General features: G+C 37.6%; 1 protein-coding gene across 3 annotated transcripts in view; it reads right to left on the reverse strand.

The window, feature by feature from the left end:
* The window catches only part of fat1a (FAT atypical cadherin 1a), a 70,533-nt gene that overhangs the window by 42,992 nt on the left and 8,121 nt on the right, over positions 1-19,420 (reverse strand). For all 3 annotated transcript variants that reach the window (XM_026302897.2, XM_026302898.2, XM_026302896.2), the window contains exons 3-4: positions 11,264-11,578; positions 580-641 (exon numbers count right to left, since the gene is read on the reverse strand). In XM_026302897.2, coding sequence (XP_026158682.1) covers positions 580-641; positions 11,264-11,578 — 377 coding nt within the window. The remainder of the gene's footprint in view (positions 1-579; positions 642-11,263; positions 11,579-19,420) is intronic.

The following is a 19,420-nucleotide window of genomic DNA, read 5'->3' on the forward strand; positions in this document are numbered from 1 at the left end:
TTGCCAATCTGACACTGGCCAAAAAAAGCCAAGATCAGAAAGAGAAAATATTTTTTTTAACTGGGAACTGAACAAGTTGACTATTCATTAAACCAAGCAATTAATTGGCCTACTGTCCTTGCTCAAGTATACAAAAACAAGAGGGGAATCAATTCATTGACCGAAGTGTGTCTGACTCCGATATGATAGATGGCGCTATGCTCCCTTTAATATGCTTGTTAGTACTGGGCATTTTTCCGGCTGTCCTATTACTGACCAATCAACAGCTAGTGGCCAAATGGTAGCATGTTCAGTGGTGAAAACATGGACAACTTTCTAACTTCATAGCTCTGTACATGTGTATGTTTGTTTTATTACCAGCTCCGCCTTCTGTTACACATTTGTTTGACTTCAGGGTCAGAGTGCCTAGGCTGGCATTATTTTGGTGTGTTAGTCCGACATTGAGAAATCTGATTCAGTACAATTTCAGCCCGATTAAAAAATTGTTTAAGTCTGTATATTAGTTGGACTGACACAATTGTGTAATTATGATCATTGTCCCATCTTGAATTGGTTAAGTGGCTAAAATAAAATGCTTACCTCAAGAATGTGCTCATCTTGCTGCTCTCTGTCCAGTTTCCTTGAAGTAGTTGTAACCAGACCTGTTGGAGACAACAATAATAAAACATATGTATATGTAAAGATGTAAAGCAACAACCAATCAGTTTACATCAGCTAATACTGTGCTTGTCTATTCCAGGCCAACTACATCACAAGCTCCTTTAATTAAAAACAGATACCAGAAAAGTGTTCTCAGCAAACAGTAGGCCAGCGCAAAAGGAAAAGAACAATATTTGATTCATTAAACTCAAAACCAAGCCTCCCACTCACTGTTGGGTGACATATATTGAGTCCTGCTGGATATTTCATCAGTCACCCATGAGTTAAGAGGCTCTATCTGAAGGAGTGCTCTCCCTGTAGATCTGTCCTGTTTTTGGTCAACTCAACTGCCAGACAGCCCACTACCCTGCCTTACATGTGCGAAATATCACAAAGGTCTGCAAATAGTGTCCAAACAGCAGCACGCCTATGACACCCTGCTTTTAGTTTTTCCACAAGCTGAATAAATAAACAGCCAATCAGACATCGCCCACAGTCCTGAGCATTTTTTGACACAGAGAAAAGGAAACTTGAGAAAAGATCCCACTGCTAGTTGAAGTGTTTCAAGGGTGCTCTATCATTAATTCTGAGTAGAAGGACTGATGTTATGTGACATCACACAGAGGAGGCTTTACCAAAATAAATAAATAAATGAATAAAATAAAACAAGCTTGAGTCTTCCTGACTAATCCAATTTTGAATCACGTTCACAAACAAGGGAAGAAGAGAGAATGAGGGGGTACATAGCCATGTAGCAACATGGCTATGTTATAAGCAGAGTTCTATTCTCACTACAAATCTCCAAATGTAATTGCAACTTTGCAGAGACACTGAGTGTAGAGTAGACATGCCAACTTTAACCACGCCAGTGCTGTCTTCTTGCCACACTGCGCCTGATTAGCACAAAGCAAAGGAAACCCAAACCCATCAATGGTACACATGCCTGAAACGAGAATAGCAGGCCACGGCTTACAGATCCTGAAATAGCCCTTCCTCAGCACTGCAACTGAGGCATATGAGTAAGGCGCTTTTACTCCTGTTTCTTAGGCTTTATTTAATCTTCATAATGAGCTGCAAAGTCTGCTGATATTAGGCAAAAAAAAAAAAAGAAACTCCAACCATTTCCTGTCATCTACAACCCATGTCCTTACCTAACAGGGTGACATATAGATGTGGGAAAACATTAATATTATATGAATGACAAATCTGAATTAACACAAAGAGAAAACCTGCCACTGTTACATACACCTACTCACTAAATGGAAAAGGGTGTTTCAAAACTGACAACACAAATTAAGTTTAGGAAATTCTGACGACATGCAGAAATTACTCCTTGCCATGTTTCATGACGTACGCAAAAAAAGTTAGCAAGCAAGCTGTACATTATTACCATCAAAGCTAATAGTTCTGCTGCAGCACATCAAAACAGAGCGTGCTGACTAATTATTTATGTGCTTTAGCGAGGCTGGAGCTGATGAACGATAATGATTTTAAGCTCCCCTGTGTGCAGTATTAGGTAACTCTTCTCTCTGTACAGGTATTAGAGAGCAGAATACAGATGACAGCATTAACCACACCGAGTCTGATTTGTATTTCTTCTGCAAATCAGTTGTCTAATCTAAGCTTGGCCAGATATACTGTTTATAATAAACGGTATGTTCTCAGCACAAAGGCAAAAAACAAACTTAACAAAACCAATTAAATTGTCAAAATGAGTAGCCTTTATCCCAAGCCAACTTTGGAGAATAGATGAATAGATACTTGGTTTTTGTTCTCCCTTGCAAATAAAGACTCATTTCCCAAAATTAGCTGCACCCTAATGCTAAAACAGAAGGCAGAGCAGAAGATGTGTTCATGACACAAGATAAAACATTACTGTTTACCTTTTGCTTCTGGGTACACATTTGTTTAAAATAATATATTATGGTTCTGTATTTATCCACTTCACAAACATAATAGCACTGCTACCTCCAGCTATAAGAAGAGATGGGAAATTTGTTTAAAAAATAATCTAAACTAAGTGCACAGGAGAGAGGGCAAGAAAAAAGCTAAACTAAAAAGGAGCTGAAAGGTTATTTGATCCTTATTTCATTGTGGTTACTTGCTAAAGTAAAAATAGTGACAGCCAAAGCTCTCAGCCACCCTCATATAGTGAGCACACTCAGATTTCATGAACTACACTGTGCTGAATTTTTACTGTCCAAAGTCAGGAAGGTGTTTGGGAAAGACTCCTTCCAGAAACAATTGTGCCTTTGGCAACAGCAGGGTGCCAACCTTCTCACAACAGGGTGGCAATGATTCCTGCGAGCATGTGTATTCTGCATACAAATCTCAAATGAAGCAGACTATCTCACCATATAGCAAGCAAACACTTTTAATCTTTCAGTTTGTCTTAGCTATTCTCCATCACAGAGTGTGCTCCATGGGAGTACTGAGTAGTCTAGGTAAGTAATCATTATTTTCATCACGGAATAATCTTTTCTCATGTAGTAGATGAATGTTTTTGTCTGTGAAATACCAGAAAATAATCAGTGTTTTAATTCATCAACTGTTACAAATGTGGAATCTTTTTTCTGTCAATAAAGTAACTGATTAATTTACAAATTACTGAAGATCTGTAACAGTCAGCTAAGTGGCTTTGGAGCATGGCCGCTTAGTGAAACGGTTTAACCACAAGCTCAGTTTTAGTGCTCTCCATCTCACTTTTTAAAGAATTTTAGAGTTTTCATGGAGCATAAAACGAGAATCCCCTTTGAGATGCAGAGATGTCTGTGAGATGAATCAACACATCTGAAATGCAAAAAATATGTTGCATCTGAATGAATAAAGCTGTTTTGACACATGTGGTGTTTCAAACTGCTTTTGTTTGCTTCTGTTCCATTTTTGTCTGGCATGCTACCAGCTTGCTGTAAGATCTCTGACCACAGGACTTGCCTCCCACTCTAATAGTCAACTGCTTATATCACTTTCAGAAAATAATTCACAATTTATTGACAAAAAAATCTAAACTTTCAGAAATCTGATTCTATTTAAAGTCACCCTGCCAAGCGACACGCTCATCAGGAAAAGGTCCTTGTGTAGGACTTTACAGTCAGTAAAGGTGCATACGTATCTTTCTTTGCCTAAACTTTAAGGAACTGTAAAATGATTGATTGGTAAGCCAAAGGAGTCTGCACTTCCAACCCACAACCTTTGGCAAAACACACACAAATCCATCCTCAGGCGTGGGCTGTTCTGGGCCGACAGTAATTATAGGCATGCTGTTTTGAGAGGGAGAGAAAACAACACCAAAGCAGCAGTGGCACTCTCAACCATGTCCTTGAGTGCTACAACCACTGCTCCAAAATGGAGGCCTGGAGGGAGTTAAGGAGTCCAGGACATTGTCTAGTTGGTTCATACCCAGGCATTGCTGCTGTGATTAGGAGTCTTGAGAGTGACACACATTTAGCTGTGACTCCAGACAATTGGGAATGTGCTGGGTGTCTGCAGTGTTTACACTTGTGGACTTTTTAAGTCTTTTAGATATTTATTATTGCTGTTGATGAACTGACACAAAAGCAAAGAAAATTCATTGTGTAAAAACTAACCATTTCTCTTGCAAGGAAAATAATGACCACAGATGGCAATATTTCTTATCATGAAACCCAGTGTTTAAAAAAAAAACAAAAAAACAGACAACTACATAAATATTCTGGGCTTCATTATGATTTAAGTGTCTGCCACTTGAGCCAAAAACAACACTTCACGATGATGCAATCCATACTTTCAAATGCAAATAATTGGACACCAAAATCCAATCAAGGTCATATAATATAATACAAACATATTCATACAAACATGAGGTCGTTGTGAAAATGAATAAAAGGCATTTAGGGGAGGAACACTGTTTACATTAGGATTGGGATATCTCAGCACCTCACCGCTGTAAGGCTTATTTGTAATGTGAAAAGACAACCTCGTCATGGAAGAGTTGGGGCTATAGGGAATTTATGGTTCTCAAGTGTTTGTGGAAGTGAATGTTATGTGGAGTTTTGTGAATGAGTAGGAAGTTTGGAAGCTGCAAGGCACCACAGTGTATAATGTAGTTATGATGACCCATGTCAGTTCCGATCATATCCAGGAGGTACTTGAAACAAGGAAATACAGATATATCAAAAGCTCCAAAAATGATGAGATTGATGGCAGATGATTTGGCTGTCATTCATACTGTTTGGTGTGTATATTCTAAAACCGTATAACATGATTTCATTATTTTTTCCCCTTGTCCTCACATAATTTGGTGGATTTTAAATAGGCCATTACGCATCAGACAAATTCATGAGCATATAAAACCTAAGTTGCACTGTTGTGCCTTGTCTTAATAAATCTACAAGGCAAATTCACCACACCATCTCTCCATCTGCCAATCAAATGCTCTGCAGTAAATGTTAAAATGTTATGAGCTGAATTACTGAGTTCTGGACAAGCAGATAAGTTATTCATAATTTAATCTATAGTAATTTAATCCAAGTAAGGAATAGCTACAGCACTTCACCAACTAGCCCATATTTCTGGAAGATACATGAATTAATTTACCTGTGCCAATTCAGGATGTGAACAGAGGTTGTTTATAATGTATAGCCCTAGTCAACAACATAATTAGAATGAAGTCTACTAAATGTGTTGCTCCATACACATTTGTACATACAGTAGTCTACTCATTGTGTCTGTGTGTTTTTCACTTTTACAAGGCTCCTTCCACGTGTGAAATGTTTGGTTCACTTGAGTCAGTGAGAAAACCCTAATCACATTTTGATGTGCACCAACAAGAGCCACCTGGTCCATTAAACAGTGGTGTCTCAGAGCACTTCCACATTAACCCTTGAGCAGGAACAATTTAAGTGATAAAACCTTTAAACTAAACACTACAGACTGTAGATTAACTGTATGGTTATATGGCAATAAAGGGACATTGTTTGTTATGTGGCTACATGTAAGTTTGCTTTCTTTCTCTTGATTTAATTGTTAACAGGGATGGATGTGCATCTCAGTTGTGACAGATCTGTCAACACATTGTCTTGACCACAGCTACTCCCTTTTTAAAATATGACCAAAAAACACATCATATTACCTTTTTTGTCCCTTGATCTGTGTTGAAGACATACATGATTAAAGTATAGAGTAAAAAAAGCTTCATTTTACACAAATCATGCAAATATACCATTGAGTTGGCATATAATAATGGTTTCACATTCGCACATTCATTTGTCCAGCTTCACTTTCTACTAATAAATCTCCAATCTCTTTTGAGAGCTGCAACAATTGTTTGACCCACAAATTAGCGGAAGCATCAGGAAGTTGTTGAAAGTATCCGTTTCCTATCTCACTTCCCCTGATAGTCATTGGGGCTTTCTGATAACACTAATGTGTGTGTTTTCTCTCATAGAGAGAGAAGGCGTTACTGAAAGCTGATATGAGTACCACAAAAAGTGGATGATTTGCAGCTGCAAATTCCAATGGCTGTTTTCCCTTACCTTTTCATTTAACCCTATAGATGACAAGTGCACATAAAACCTGGCGAAGATATCCGAGCTTGCCAAAGCATTACCCTCAGCATTCCTTTTCAGTTGATAACAATGAGCTGCTGGCTTCAGGCAAAGAAAAAGAAAGGGCTAAAAGTATTCAATATGCTGTAAGAATTCAGTTGGGTGTATCTTTCTTCATTTGGGTTTAACCACTGGAAACAGTTACCATTAAATGCCACAATCAGGTACAGACAGACAAATACCGTCAAAGGCATGTTCTGTCAGCTACAACAACGCTATTATCTGGTGATGAATACAGATAGGCGGTGGTGTTATAAGGTGGAGTTTTCAACAGTCTTTAGGTGGTCCAAGCAAAAATCTCATAGTCAACACAGGCTGATGATAATTTGCTCTAAAAAGTCAATGGACAACACTGATGCAGTCAGAGAGGTTTTAGAAAGTAATACTACCCATAACAAGGTAGAATGGGTTCAACAGGAAGTAGTGTAATGAGCATTCAGAAGGATAAGACATCTAACGAGGTGATCTTTGCTCCAGTTGCTAAGATATGAAAAACTTTCTGCATGTGTGTGGTGCATGTGTTCTGACTACATGATCTGCTTGGTTGACCTTTTCTAACACATCCATGTACAGACATAAGAGCTCCACTCAAAGTCCACTAAGTAGCACTGCAGAGGCATTTCACAGAAGAGAGAGAGAAAGATTCACCAGGCAATGAGCACAGTTCGCTCTCCCACAGAAAAGGTGAGCAACTCATGTCACCAGCCTGAGATGAACTACCGGAGTGCTGACAACTCTTTTAGAAATAGAAAATAAAACCAGACACACAGACTGCTTATCTCTACTGTTGTATGTGAGGATAAACCATCCTTCTTCCAAATTTACACCTATGTAACCTTTGATTTCCTCTATGAAAGAACCAAGTGGCATTTTACACAGAGCTCATATAATTATGTATCTGCCTCATATCTTGTTGTGATCTGTTGACAACAAGTGTGTGAGTCTTTATCCAGGAAATGCAATTTTCCTCAGTTGCCAAATCAAGCCGGAGGAGCCAGGAACAACTGTGGTCATGTCTGTGGGTGGGATGAGATCTGCAACACCAGACAGCTAAGCACTGGTTCATCTTTGAAACATTCAGCCCTGAACAACATTATTCAAATTTATCCATCCCATACTGATTTAGAACACATAATTCATATCCAGCTGACTGGGGCAACTTTCACTTCTTGTTTTTTCTCTCCCTCTTTCAGTCCCTCTAAAAGCAAGGCTTTATCAAGCTGGTAAGGTCTTAGCTCTCAGACATTGAGATTGCTATAGCATTGGCTACAAAGAGCTAGCCATGTACTATAATGCCAAGTGAAAGTCAAAGAACAGCCAAAACAGCAGGACTGGTTTTACTTGGCAGCAATAAAGTAGGCCTAAGCCTTTCATTCTGAGCATTACTGAGCCAATGTAGGTCTGAGCAGAAAACGGGCAACCAACACCACCCAAGGCGTCAAGTGTTGCCTTCATATATTTTTCAAGCTTGACAGGCTGCTTGGAAAACTGCACAAGGCCGTAGCCCATGATAGAAGGCTAGTTAGCTTGGAACACATGCCTAGGAAGTTCCAAAAGCCACACACAAAACACAGGCCTTAACATCTTTTCCTTTTTCCCACCCCTGAGTAGAGCTTTGTAGACATGCCAAGATAGAGCCTATGCTGCCAATGCAATTTTAGAACCTGTAATTACAGGAGACTTGCATGTTGTAAATTTAAACATTTTCAAAAACCTCTAATATGTGGTAAGAATATCATATTGAGTTGATAATGTGGAGAGGTATCAGGCTGTTTTGATCTTCTTTAATACAACAGATGCAAATAAATAAAATACTATTTGTAATAAATCCCAATTATTAACAGAAAATGACTAGTTTTACATGTTGCTTCCATTTTAACTGGTACTCTGCATAAATCCCTGTCTTCTCAAGTAGCAACACTTGGCTGCCTGTTTTCTTGTTTGCTCTCTCCACCTACCTCACTACTGTAAACTTCAAAAACATGGAAGGAGAAAAAAAATCAAAGAAACAGAGCAGTGATTTAATGAAGTTTTCTTTGTCCAAACCACTCTTTGTTTGACCCGACGTAAGGAGCTTTGGTGTCCCAATGATAAAAGTTTTAACATGCTTTGATATGCATGAATGGATCTTTTCCTTTTGCTTCAGTGTCCTCAGTACAATAGTTTTTTTGTTTTTTTTTAAAAAAGGAACCATGTAAGGATACACCAACTCTACTATTGTCTGTTCACAGTGGACTTGACAATAAGCTTAATAAATGTAACCATATTTTAGAATATGTTATTCAACTGCTGAATATGTGAAGCACTGTAAATTCAACAGTGATATGTAGGACTGAATCAAGGAATATTTCATGAAGAATGCATCCAAACAGAAGGTCATCTGCAGTAAGAAAATAGCATGTGTAAAACTTGCTCCAAAATGACATACCGAATAGCAATGCCAGTTCAGAGCAAATATTCCTTCCAGTTATGGTCCCATATTATCACAAGCTACTTGTCTATAGAAGGGCAAAAAACAAGAATATATCTTGAAGACACAAATAGTTGCAAGCTCAAGGTCTGTCCGTACTGTAAAAACAGCGTTATGTATGACTGCTTTATCAGAAGACAAATATTCGAGTTTCCAACACCTTCCTTTTTGAGCATCCCAGACTGCTTATCAGCATACTTAAGCTGGTCTTGTCATGTGTGCAGACAAACCACCAACACATTAAGGTTTCTCCTTTATCATTTATTTTTTTCTTTTCCGGTTCACAGAGGACTGCCCAGCATTACTCTGAGGCTTGTTTGGGAGCTATGCTACATGATGAATCCTTATTTGGTCAGAAAATTCACATTGCTACGTCCAACAAAAATAACTCCAGTTTGTTGATGTAACTACCTTGGGAAACAGGACCACACATGTCAGTGAGAACAAATTGGTGCAACTGCTTCACTACCCATTCCTTGTTTCAGTGTAATGAGCACTTGCATTCAAAGCAATAAGAGACTTGTGTGTAAGTGAGGTAAGAATTAAAACAAAATCAGTATTTGGTGCTTTCAGAGATAGATACAGAGTTTAAGGTTTCCGTTTGCTACTGTGTTTATATTATTCAAAATGAAATCTAATTGAAATTCACACTAACTGATATTCTTGGTTTGTTTTAAGGCGGTAACACCCAATCAATAAAATCGCTAAAAATCAATGACTAAAACAGTTGGTAAGAAACGTATTTATCGATTATTTAGGACTGGTGATGTAGCTATTTCCCACGGCACGAAATTGATAGAAGTGGAGAAGAGTCAATGTCATCTTTTCTATAATTAAACAATTTTTACAATGTTATTTGGTAGTGGTGGTGCATTTGTGTTCTAGTGTTTCTGTTATGTGGTCAGATAATTAGTCATGCAGTAAAATGTTTATTGTTCTCAGGCTAACTGACAGTGACTTACATATCTTAACAAGCAGACAGATTTCTCTTTTATCTACCAGTCAGTAGACACTTACTCCAAGACACAGGTATGAGATCCATGTCACCCTTAACCTCTGTGATTTTAGGCTTCATGTCTATATTTCATTGAGAGAAAATGCAGTTGATTTCAGTGAGGTGCGGTGCTGCCTTTGTAGAGTATACTGAAGACACAGCAGAGCTCACACCAGTGATGGACTCAAACATTGATTTAGGACAGGACTCCATCCCAGGCCACAAATGCAAACAAAATGGATGGACAAGCAGGTGGACGGTTGCTATGCACTATGGTTGCTATGTGCATTATTGAGAAATACAGTGACGTCTTTTAGCAGCGTGACAAGAGGGTAAGTTGCAGTTGATGCAAGGAATCTGAGAGGTCCATCAACTTATTCTGCTGGTATATTATCACTGGTCAAGTTGACTGTCCACCGCAGGCCAAATTACCTGCAGGCCACTGGGACATGCCACAGGGCTCCCGACGGTCTGTCAGCCACTGACTCACACCTAACACTACTTTTTACCTCACCTCAACAAGACTTTTTACAAGGGAGCTCGCAGGATAAAAGGTAATGTCTCATCCGTGTTTCTTGGACAATTGCATTACATTCAGTTCAACAGCAAAAGGTTTAGCAATGTTGTGCATGTGCAAGTATGCCACTTCACTTAGGTCAATGCGCCACTCACTTTTACTTTCAAAGTGAAATTTTAGTAAACAAACACCATTTTTAATATAATAAAAATTAAGATCTCTTTCATTCTCACTCAGTCATTGTTTTATTATTATTACTGTATAATGGGTTAACTTCTTCAGTGCAACCACACTGAAACTAATGAATTAAACAATAATAAATCTGTAATGTGCAGAATGATCTGCACATTACACATTCACTTTGCACTTATTGCAAGTATGTTTTCTGCAATACAACTAAACATAGTCTGCTCCAGGAACTTTCAAAGAACCCAATGAAATATTAATCATCATACCATTACCAGAGTACCATGTGAGAACGCACATTAGAGTGTCAGAGGGGAAAATAACCCTGTAGGCTTAACCCACTCCTGTCCTGGATTAAAACATTGTGTTCACACTGCTCTTCTTTTTCACAAGACAGAAAACAGGAATCTCACTGATGCTCACACCTCATCATCCATGCACATCTCAAAAACTATCCTGGAGTCCCACAGGATATTTTAATATATAAAACTTGTAAATTACAAAACCTTTTGCCATATGTATGACCTTTGAAATAGATTACATATTTAGATTTAGAAAATATATGTGTTTTTACAGGCTAAATTCTTGTTTATCATTTATATGCATCAATCAAACAGGATATCTCCGTCCTCCCTTAGGGAATCTCTATGGAAAGCATGAGATATAACCTCAGCAATGTAAGACTGTATAACAAGCTTTTTTGTTACTATTCAATTGTTTGGACCTAAGGCTAGATAAACTGTACAATGAAGAGAAGAGTGTCTTCCAAATCTTGGTCTTATGCATGCAATATAATCATGACTCAGAGCAGAGACATCCTGCTCTGCAATTTAAGGTGATATGAATTGCAATCTTAGTAACAGCAGTCTTACCTGTCTTGGCATTAATAGCAAAGAAACCCTGGGGATTGCCACTGGAGATCCTGTAGGTGAGCTTATCGCTGGCCTTGTCATCTGGATCAAATGCATCTATCTTGATGATTGACACGTCTTTAGGGGAGTTCTCCATGACAGATGGATAGTAGACAGGTTCTGAGGTTTGTGGTGCATTGTCATTGACGTCCTGTACTTCAACGTACACCTCCACGAAAGCAGAGAGCGGCACCACACCACGATCCATGGCGTAGACTGTGAGCCAGTAGTGAGGTGTTGTTTCACGATCCATCAGTTCTTGTGTTCGAATAATACCTGAGATGAGAAAGACATAAACAAACTCTTTAAGTGTGCATCATGTAAATAAACATTTTTGTGTGCAACATGCACACATTCACATTACCACCTGCAATATCGGTGATGTCTCAAATCAGTTTCTGGTGGGAGATCACGTGCATGAGCACCAGTTGCCTCTATGCAGGCAGATATAGAGGTTGGTTGAATGGTCCCTTGGAACATGGCAAGGTGGTATGTTACAACCACCAGCCAGTGCTTTCCTATGTAAATGAAATGGCAAGGATTTTTTTTTTACTGTCATGTTGTGGCTGTAGCCTTCAGCTGAGCAAACAAAAGAGCTTTCAGAGGCACGTGAGTCGTTTATGTTGACAATGGTTAAATTAAAGTGTGGAGGATGGGTAGGTTTTGCAATCTGCACACTTTAAAAAGGGTTACAGGAAAAAATTGAGCTGACTATTCAGGGAGGATAAATAGCATACATGTATAAGTCTGCCCCTATGCACTAAGACAAAAATTGAGCTTCTATGAAACAGATTGCAGTTTTGTACCAACAAGGTGTATTCACACAAAATGCTATGTGATTGGTTTTAAAAACAGTGCAGTTGTATTGGGCATGTGGGAGACATACTTGACTAAAGTAATAACAGTTCTGTTGACACAAGTTTAAATGTTTAAATTGCTAAAAAAAAGTGGCTAGCAGTGTAAATGTTCTGCTGCTCATTTTAAACAAAAGCTAACAGCAAAGTTCACAGGAGTGAGGTTGCTGTAGTGTTTTTCATCCACTCCTGACCCCACTTACAAGCTCTCACCAGGTGCTCAGTCGGTGCATTTGGACAGAGATAAATGTGTGTGTGTTTAAACAAGGGTGGGTATTTCATTTTTGTGTGTGCTAGGGGGGCTGGAGTGGGGGATGGATGTGCACATGCTTACTCGATGCATTTACATGCACACTAATTCAACGCTTTGCCAGGCTGAGATAGTACTTTTGTTATTGTTCATGTCTTTTACAAATAATCTGGAGTAAACATAACTTGGTAGGTACTATTATAAAGTCTGGCAATTAACACCCATCTCTTTCTTTTTGGTGAAAAAAAAAACAAAATTCAAATCCCCATAAAATTCTCATTAAAAGACTGTCAAGATACACCTAACAAATTAGGGAATTTACATTAGTTTTCACACAGAAAGGTCTATTTCATCTATTGATTTCTGAGAGATGAACATGATGTAGTATAGCAGTTACCTTGAGTGGTTATTCATTCCAATCAGGTTATAGTGTGAACAGAAACAAACTGTTATTTAACAGACACCCTGAGTATACTTTACTTCTTAGACTCTGCAGAGTTGAATATAGTGACAAAAGGGAAGGAATAAAACAAAAGGAAAGACCCACAAAAGTACCTTGGTAAAATTACAAACAATTGAGGAATGAGCTGCTGATAACACAGCAACACTATATTATTTGGATAACTAGCACACTATTTCTACATGTACAAAATATATAGAGCTGTGAAGGGCAACATAAATACACTATCATCCAGTCAATGGAAATACTGACAACCTTTTTAATAACTTTTTAATTACTTTTTTTGCCTGTTTTATTTGCGATACCTGTATAACATTGATAACTAAAATAGAAATGTATAGCTATATTTGTTTTGCTTTTTTGAAAGTAACAAAAGTGAATCATGGCATAGACAGATCCATACCATTACCAGGCGTGTCTATTAACACACTTCCAGTTACTCTCAGCCCAGATATCAAGCCTCCACAAAACTATAAATATATATATATATACACCTTTCAAAGATTCAAATGTTTACATAGGCTATCTCCTTGCTGCTGTTGCCTTTGTTCACTCACCGTAACTTGATGAACTGCAACACAGGAGTGTAACTGAGAGCAGTCAAACCTCTTGCCTTGGGTAATGAAAGATTTCTCAGAAAAGAGATAACACTCCAAATGACTTGTCACAAAATTCTCAAATTTAACATGGGAGGGGAGTGTGGGGGTTCAGCTCATTTATTCTCTCACCCTGCTTTACTTTAGTGTCCCTGTACTTTCAGCCTGGGATCGTTTCTTGTCATAAGTCATCATTACAGCTTCTCAACTTAGCTTGAGGCATGTAATAAGAAGTGTAGTCAGGCAAGGGAAAATAGGTAGCTCTCCAATGATTCCTAAAGCCAAGAGTCCCATGGCAAAAACAGCATAGGCCACTATATCCAGAATACAAATTAGATCACTAGATTAGACTAGTATTAGACTGCATAACCAAATTGATTATGTAAATCTGACAATCCAGAGAGAGAAATGTAATCAAAACATTTAGAAAAGTCATAAAATAAGCTTAACAGATAGAATATAATAATTTAATTGCTATATTTTTGAAATAAAACAATGATGATCATAGTGAAGCTGACAACTTGTGTATAGTAAAGATCAGTAGTGAAAGAAAATAAATTTGACAAAAAGTAAAGCTGACCATAAGAAAATGTCATTTAAATTAAAAACATAGATAACACATGTAAATTATTATGTGGTACATTTTGAGCAGAAGGAATAAATGACAAGTGGGACATTTACCAGAGAACATTTAAGATGAGTAAGAAGCCGAAAAATGGTTAGAGAGGTTAGTGTAAGAAAATGATATATCGCAGAGCAAACATAGTTGTTTGCACAACTAGTTGCACATGCACATGCAAACATAGCTGCACATGCACGCATACTAATAAGACAAAATACAAGACAAAAGAATAGACACATAGAAAAGTATGAGATATCTTTGTGCTTCTGCCAAGTAGATGCCCATGCTTGAGTGCTCTTCTGTTTGACTGGCAGACACCAGCATAGCAGAACAACCACTTCCACTTTCACCAGGGTCATGCTTTTTGTTCAGAGTTCTTTGCCTTGTAGCTATCAGCATACAGGAGACAACTTCATACAGCATTTTACATATAAAATCTGAATATATAAGAGGAATGTTCCTTAATTCACTGTCCACATTTTTGACTTTTCAAATTACATGTAAATGCCAACTTGTACACTTATGTTTTTGTTTATATTTATCTCATAAGAAACTCAAAAACAGCCTAACTTGACTTTAAAAGCACAGAAAATGAAAATGTATCTTCCATGGCCTATGGTGGAATAGTTTCATAACAAAGCCCATGAAAGATAAATCTGAAGTATTTAGTTGACACACCCATCCCATATACCTAACCTACCCAGTAAGGCAGAAGCAAAACCTGCCCTTAGGCCACAAGAAAAAAAAAAACAGACTGTGCAACAGCCACTGCCAGATTTGCTTTCCGCTTTTTCCCCTTGCTCTTTTTATTCCCTTTGGCTTTGTTTTTCAAAGTTACTTGAGCACAGTGGCAGCGTGATGGAATAAACAGACAGTCAACAGATTCTGAACTATAAAGACCAACAGCTATTTTAACATGTATATTTCCTTAAATCAATGTCCTGTGCAGCTGCAGAATGAGTTCATTCAGTCACGGGCACAATTTTAAGAATGTGAAATTTGCTTTTGGAAATACAGCTTAAAACTGTTCATATGTTGACTAGTTAAAGGAAGTTTGGATTTAACAGAGATAATATGTAAGCCTAACACAATACAAAATCCTCACAAAATATAATTTATCTCTTGTGCTTAAGACTTGAGTGTGGAAATCTGAGCCAAAAAGGTTGCATTTATGGGCAGCCAGTTCAACATATTTTAACACCCTTGTTCATTCTGCAGTTGAAAGGTTGGGGCTTGCTTTGAACTACCTCTGTTAATTCTGCTCACCCCTGCGCCACATTCCTCAGCCTTCTCAGGCCTCTAGCTCATATGCTTACATAAACTTTCTCAGTGCTTCCCCCTTCTCTTTCTACAGCCCTGGCAAAATGCTTCAAATTCCACTACCACGTTATATGGCCTAGTGTAAGAGTAAGAGTCCTAAACTGAGCTTTCTGTTACCCAGCAACTTAATACCACACCATCCCAAACTTCCCAGACATCTGTAGCCAAGATCTGTGCTTATAATGTGTTAGCACAAATGTGTGAAAACTTTGAAAAATTAAAAGAGCTAAAGTATAGTCCAAGGTACAAATATATTTTACTGTTGTAGATTGAAAGCAAAACAATCTGATGAGACGTTTATTATTCAGTAAAGTGTATTAGTGTTTTAAAGTGTCAGTCAAACAGCCCTTTAAGCTTTTTATGACTATATAAATATTTTTTTAATTCAAAAATGTGTTTTTAATTATAGTTTGGGGGAAAAAAACATCCGCATAGTTGCACCAAATATTCATAAATCCATCCAAGTTTCTGTGGTAAGTCCGTCTTAAGTTCTTAGGAACTAGAGACTGGTGATTAACTAAATCAGTAAAGACTTGTAATATGTAAATCAGCTGCAAAAAACATTTCTAGTACCATTAAATCAGCTATGTAAACAAGAAGTCACTGCAGATTTACAAGATAGCTGACTTCCAAAACTTTTAGATGGTTAATGATATAAACTTATCCTTTATTGATGTAGGTGTTCTTTATTTTATTTCTAACATAAAATGTGCAAAAATAATAGTTTCAGAGTTTACATTATTCATGCTGTTTACCATGAGTGGAGAATATTTGAATACACTAACCAAGCTAATATTAGTAGATTAAACATTATTTTGAGTTATTTTGTGTTATTTTTGTCAAAGGTAATTTAGAATCCTCTCAGTTCACATCAGTATTAAAGTGCAACTACACACTACACTATTTTTTTAACTGTATCACATAATAATGTTGGTATAAGTTGCCTATATGGGTAATTTCTTCAACAAAATTCATGCAGTATGTGAAACCACTCTTTATGGCTACATGTAGGTACTTTGTCAGTTCAGCACACACTTTCAACTTAAGATGAATTTTGTTTTGGTAATTTATAATGGAATTAGATTGTAAAGAATGAGAAGTGATTGTGACCTGACTCCTGTGTAAAGATGATGTTTTATTATTGTCTCAATAAACTTCCATGTATGAAATATTGTACATCTATTTCTATGACAGAGTTGCAATAAATACCATGGCTCTCTAACTTACATTATTCCTGTGTTTTGTTTTGAAGGGCACAGACAGGTCATAATACATTGGAATAGGTCTCAGAGACAAGCATAATGATGACACACTATCACACAAAAGCCATGTCTATCTTATCTCCTTCAATATCCTGGACAAACAATTATGGCCTATTGAGCCAGTGAGCCATTTCCACTTCATGCATCACTGTGCATGTTGTATACTGTGAGTACTGGCAGAAAAATGGTCCTCAGCTGGCTTAGGGGAAAATAGTACTTAAGACAAGCTCCATCATTTCACCAGCCTAAACAGAGAACACTGATGCTCTCTAGATCGGTGTAATCCTAGTGTTTATTTTTCTGTTTCACAGGCAGTACTGATAATGTTTTCAGAATACCTTTAGCCATAACCCTCCAAAAAACCCAAAACATAAGGAAAATCCTTCAAATATGACTGACTGTGAGCATGCATTGGCAAGAACCTGAAAAACTCTTTTGTAACAGTTACATGTTTGTGATGTAGGACTGAATGAGGTTTTCTTTCCCTGATTTAGTTTTTTACATTGCCTATTAATTCCAGTTTTGATATCTTTTCGGTCTTAGCTGATGATACGAAGCTTCCATTGTCACTGACAACAGTATTTTTTCATACGCCTTTGAACAGACCTTACAAGTTATACTACTTGGTTCAATGTCACAGTGTTATTTAGCTGCAGTTACTCTACCTTCTAGTCTCAAAGAACACTATCTGTTCCTCAGGTAACAATGAAGGCAACACAGTCTGTCTTCATTCATTTCTATGCACTCGCCACTGTGAATAATTTTTATCTCTAGCTACCACTAGCTGTATATCTGTATCTATGCTATTGTGCCAACTCAGTCATATGCAATAACCCCTGCTGTCAGCTAACAGCAAACAATTCCCCAGAAGAATATAATGTGACATTCACACCAACTCCAGTGATACAACTCCAGTAACCAGGACATTATATCCTTCTGGCTTCCCACCCATGGCCAGACTTCCACACCTATTTTATTATAAACTTGATGTGACATGGTCGACTTGAGGTGACATGGTCGACTTCTTTAAATCCTAAATAAATCTGCACGCCTTGTGTTTGTGAGATTTAAGTAAAACAAATGTAGGCCTACTGACACTTGTGTCTAGTCATGTCCCTCTGTCTAAAATGTGCAGCACAAACTATGTCACTGCTTCAGTTGGCAAAAATACCCACAGAATATGTTTTAAATATCATGCTGTTATAGTCAGTAATGTCTAAATTACTTAGTTAAAAAATTAATGTGATCATTTTAAATTCACAGTTCAAAACCATCATATATATAAAAATTATTGGTTGACAAACGTATTTTAATGCCTCCACTTTATCACAGCTCAGTGTATCTCTGGTCATTGCTGTTAATTGTCAGGTATCAGACACCATGAAATTGAAAATAAATGTCTGAAATAATCACTGAATTTTGAATAAAAGGTTAAAACCAAGCCAATATCTCGTGTCTTTGCCACTATTTTGTGGAAAGAGCTACTGGTGAAGATGTTCAGGTGTCTGTTGGGAAGGTGCTAATATTTTAAAACTATTGCTGCAATTTGTACTATTTAATGCCTTACACTGCTGTTCAGGGTGGTAATTTGGTTTGGAGTAAGTGGCTTAAAGTACCAAAACTAAAACTGTATAGTTAATCTAGCTTGTTAGCATTATATATTTTGTTAAATTAAATGACCAGATGTACTTGTGGATCTCTGAATGCTCCTTGGGGCATGGACATCAGGAATACATCAACAAGAACACTCAGTACAGGTTTAAATCAAGAGTGATACCATGACATGAATTAACACACAATGAAGCGCATCCTCTGCACAAGGCAGCCTCAAGTTTCTCTAAAAAGATTTAATGGACTGAGAGAACAACATACTTTTAAGCAGGGAAAGTGTGTTTTTCATTTAGCAACCTACAATCAACTTTGTCCCGCTGCACATTCCTGGTCCTGTCTCCACAGTAACAGCACTCAAGCAAAGTCTACTTGGAATCATGTGCCACTTTGCTGTCCCACTTTTATCTCAAACTTAGAGACACAGAATTGAAAATTAGGGACAGAGGGCAAGAGCTCGCTGTTTTAGCAAACCACAGCTGATGCCAAAAGACAAACCATAAAAAACTATAAGCATGTGTCTTTTCATTATTCTTAGAAATCTGCTTACTTTAATAGAAAAAAGACGTGAAGGACTAGTCATTTTTGTGGAAATGGAAAACAGGCTAACAGGATTTTGTCATTGTGCATCAAACTATTTCATTTGCTTTCACAAAGAACACTTTCACAGTACAGGCTGAAAACAGCTTCGAGTGAAAGGGCAATGCATATATTATCCAACAAGAAAGGGCAATGCATACATTATACAATCAGGATCTGCATCTCATCTAGACAGAACACACTCTTCTCTGGTCACCTTGTATACTGGATAATTTCACTTCAAGCTGAGACAACTTGCTTTGAACACATTTTGAAATTAGGTTGTACCTAGCTCCATGCCGCCACCTCCATAACACTAAAACCTTGCACTACCCTTTCTCTTCAACACACAAACTGATTATCCTGTGACCTACGTTTCTTGATAGTCACTCAGATTGTGGCTAAAATGTACGCCAAAGTACAGTATATTCATTTATAGACAGACATATCCACACTAGACAGCTACATCCCTAATGTACATGGATGTGCATCCCTTAAAATACTAATACTAATACTGATGTGGCTTATTTAACCCTGCCACATGTGATGAATTTGTGCAGTGATGTA

This window comes from Mastacembelus armatus, chromosome 1 (assembly GCF_900324485.2).
Source record: "Mastacembelus armatus chromosome 1, fMasArm1.2, whole genome shotgun sequence".
NCBI classification, from domain to species: Eukaryota; Metazoa; Chordata; class Actinopteri; order Synbranchiformes; family Mastacembelidae; genus Mastacembelus; species Mastacembelus armatus.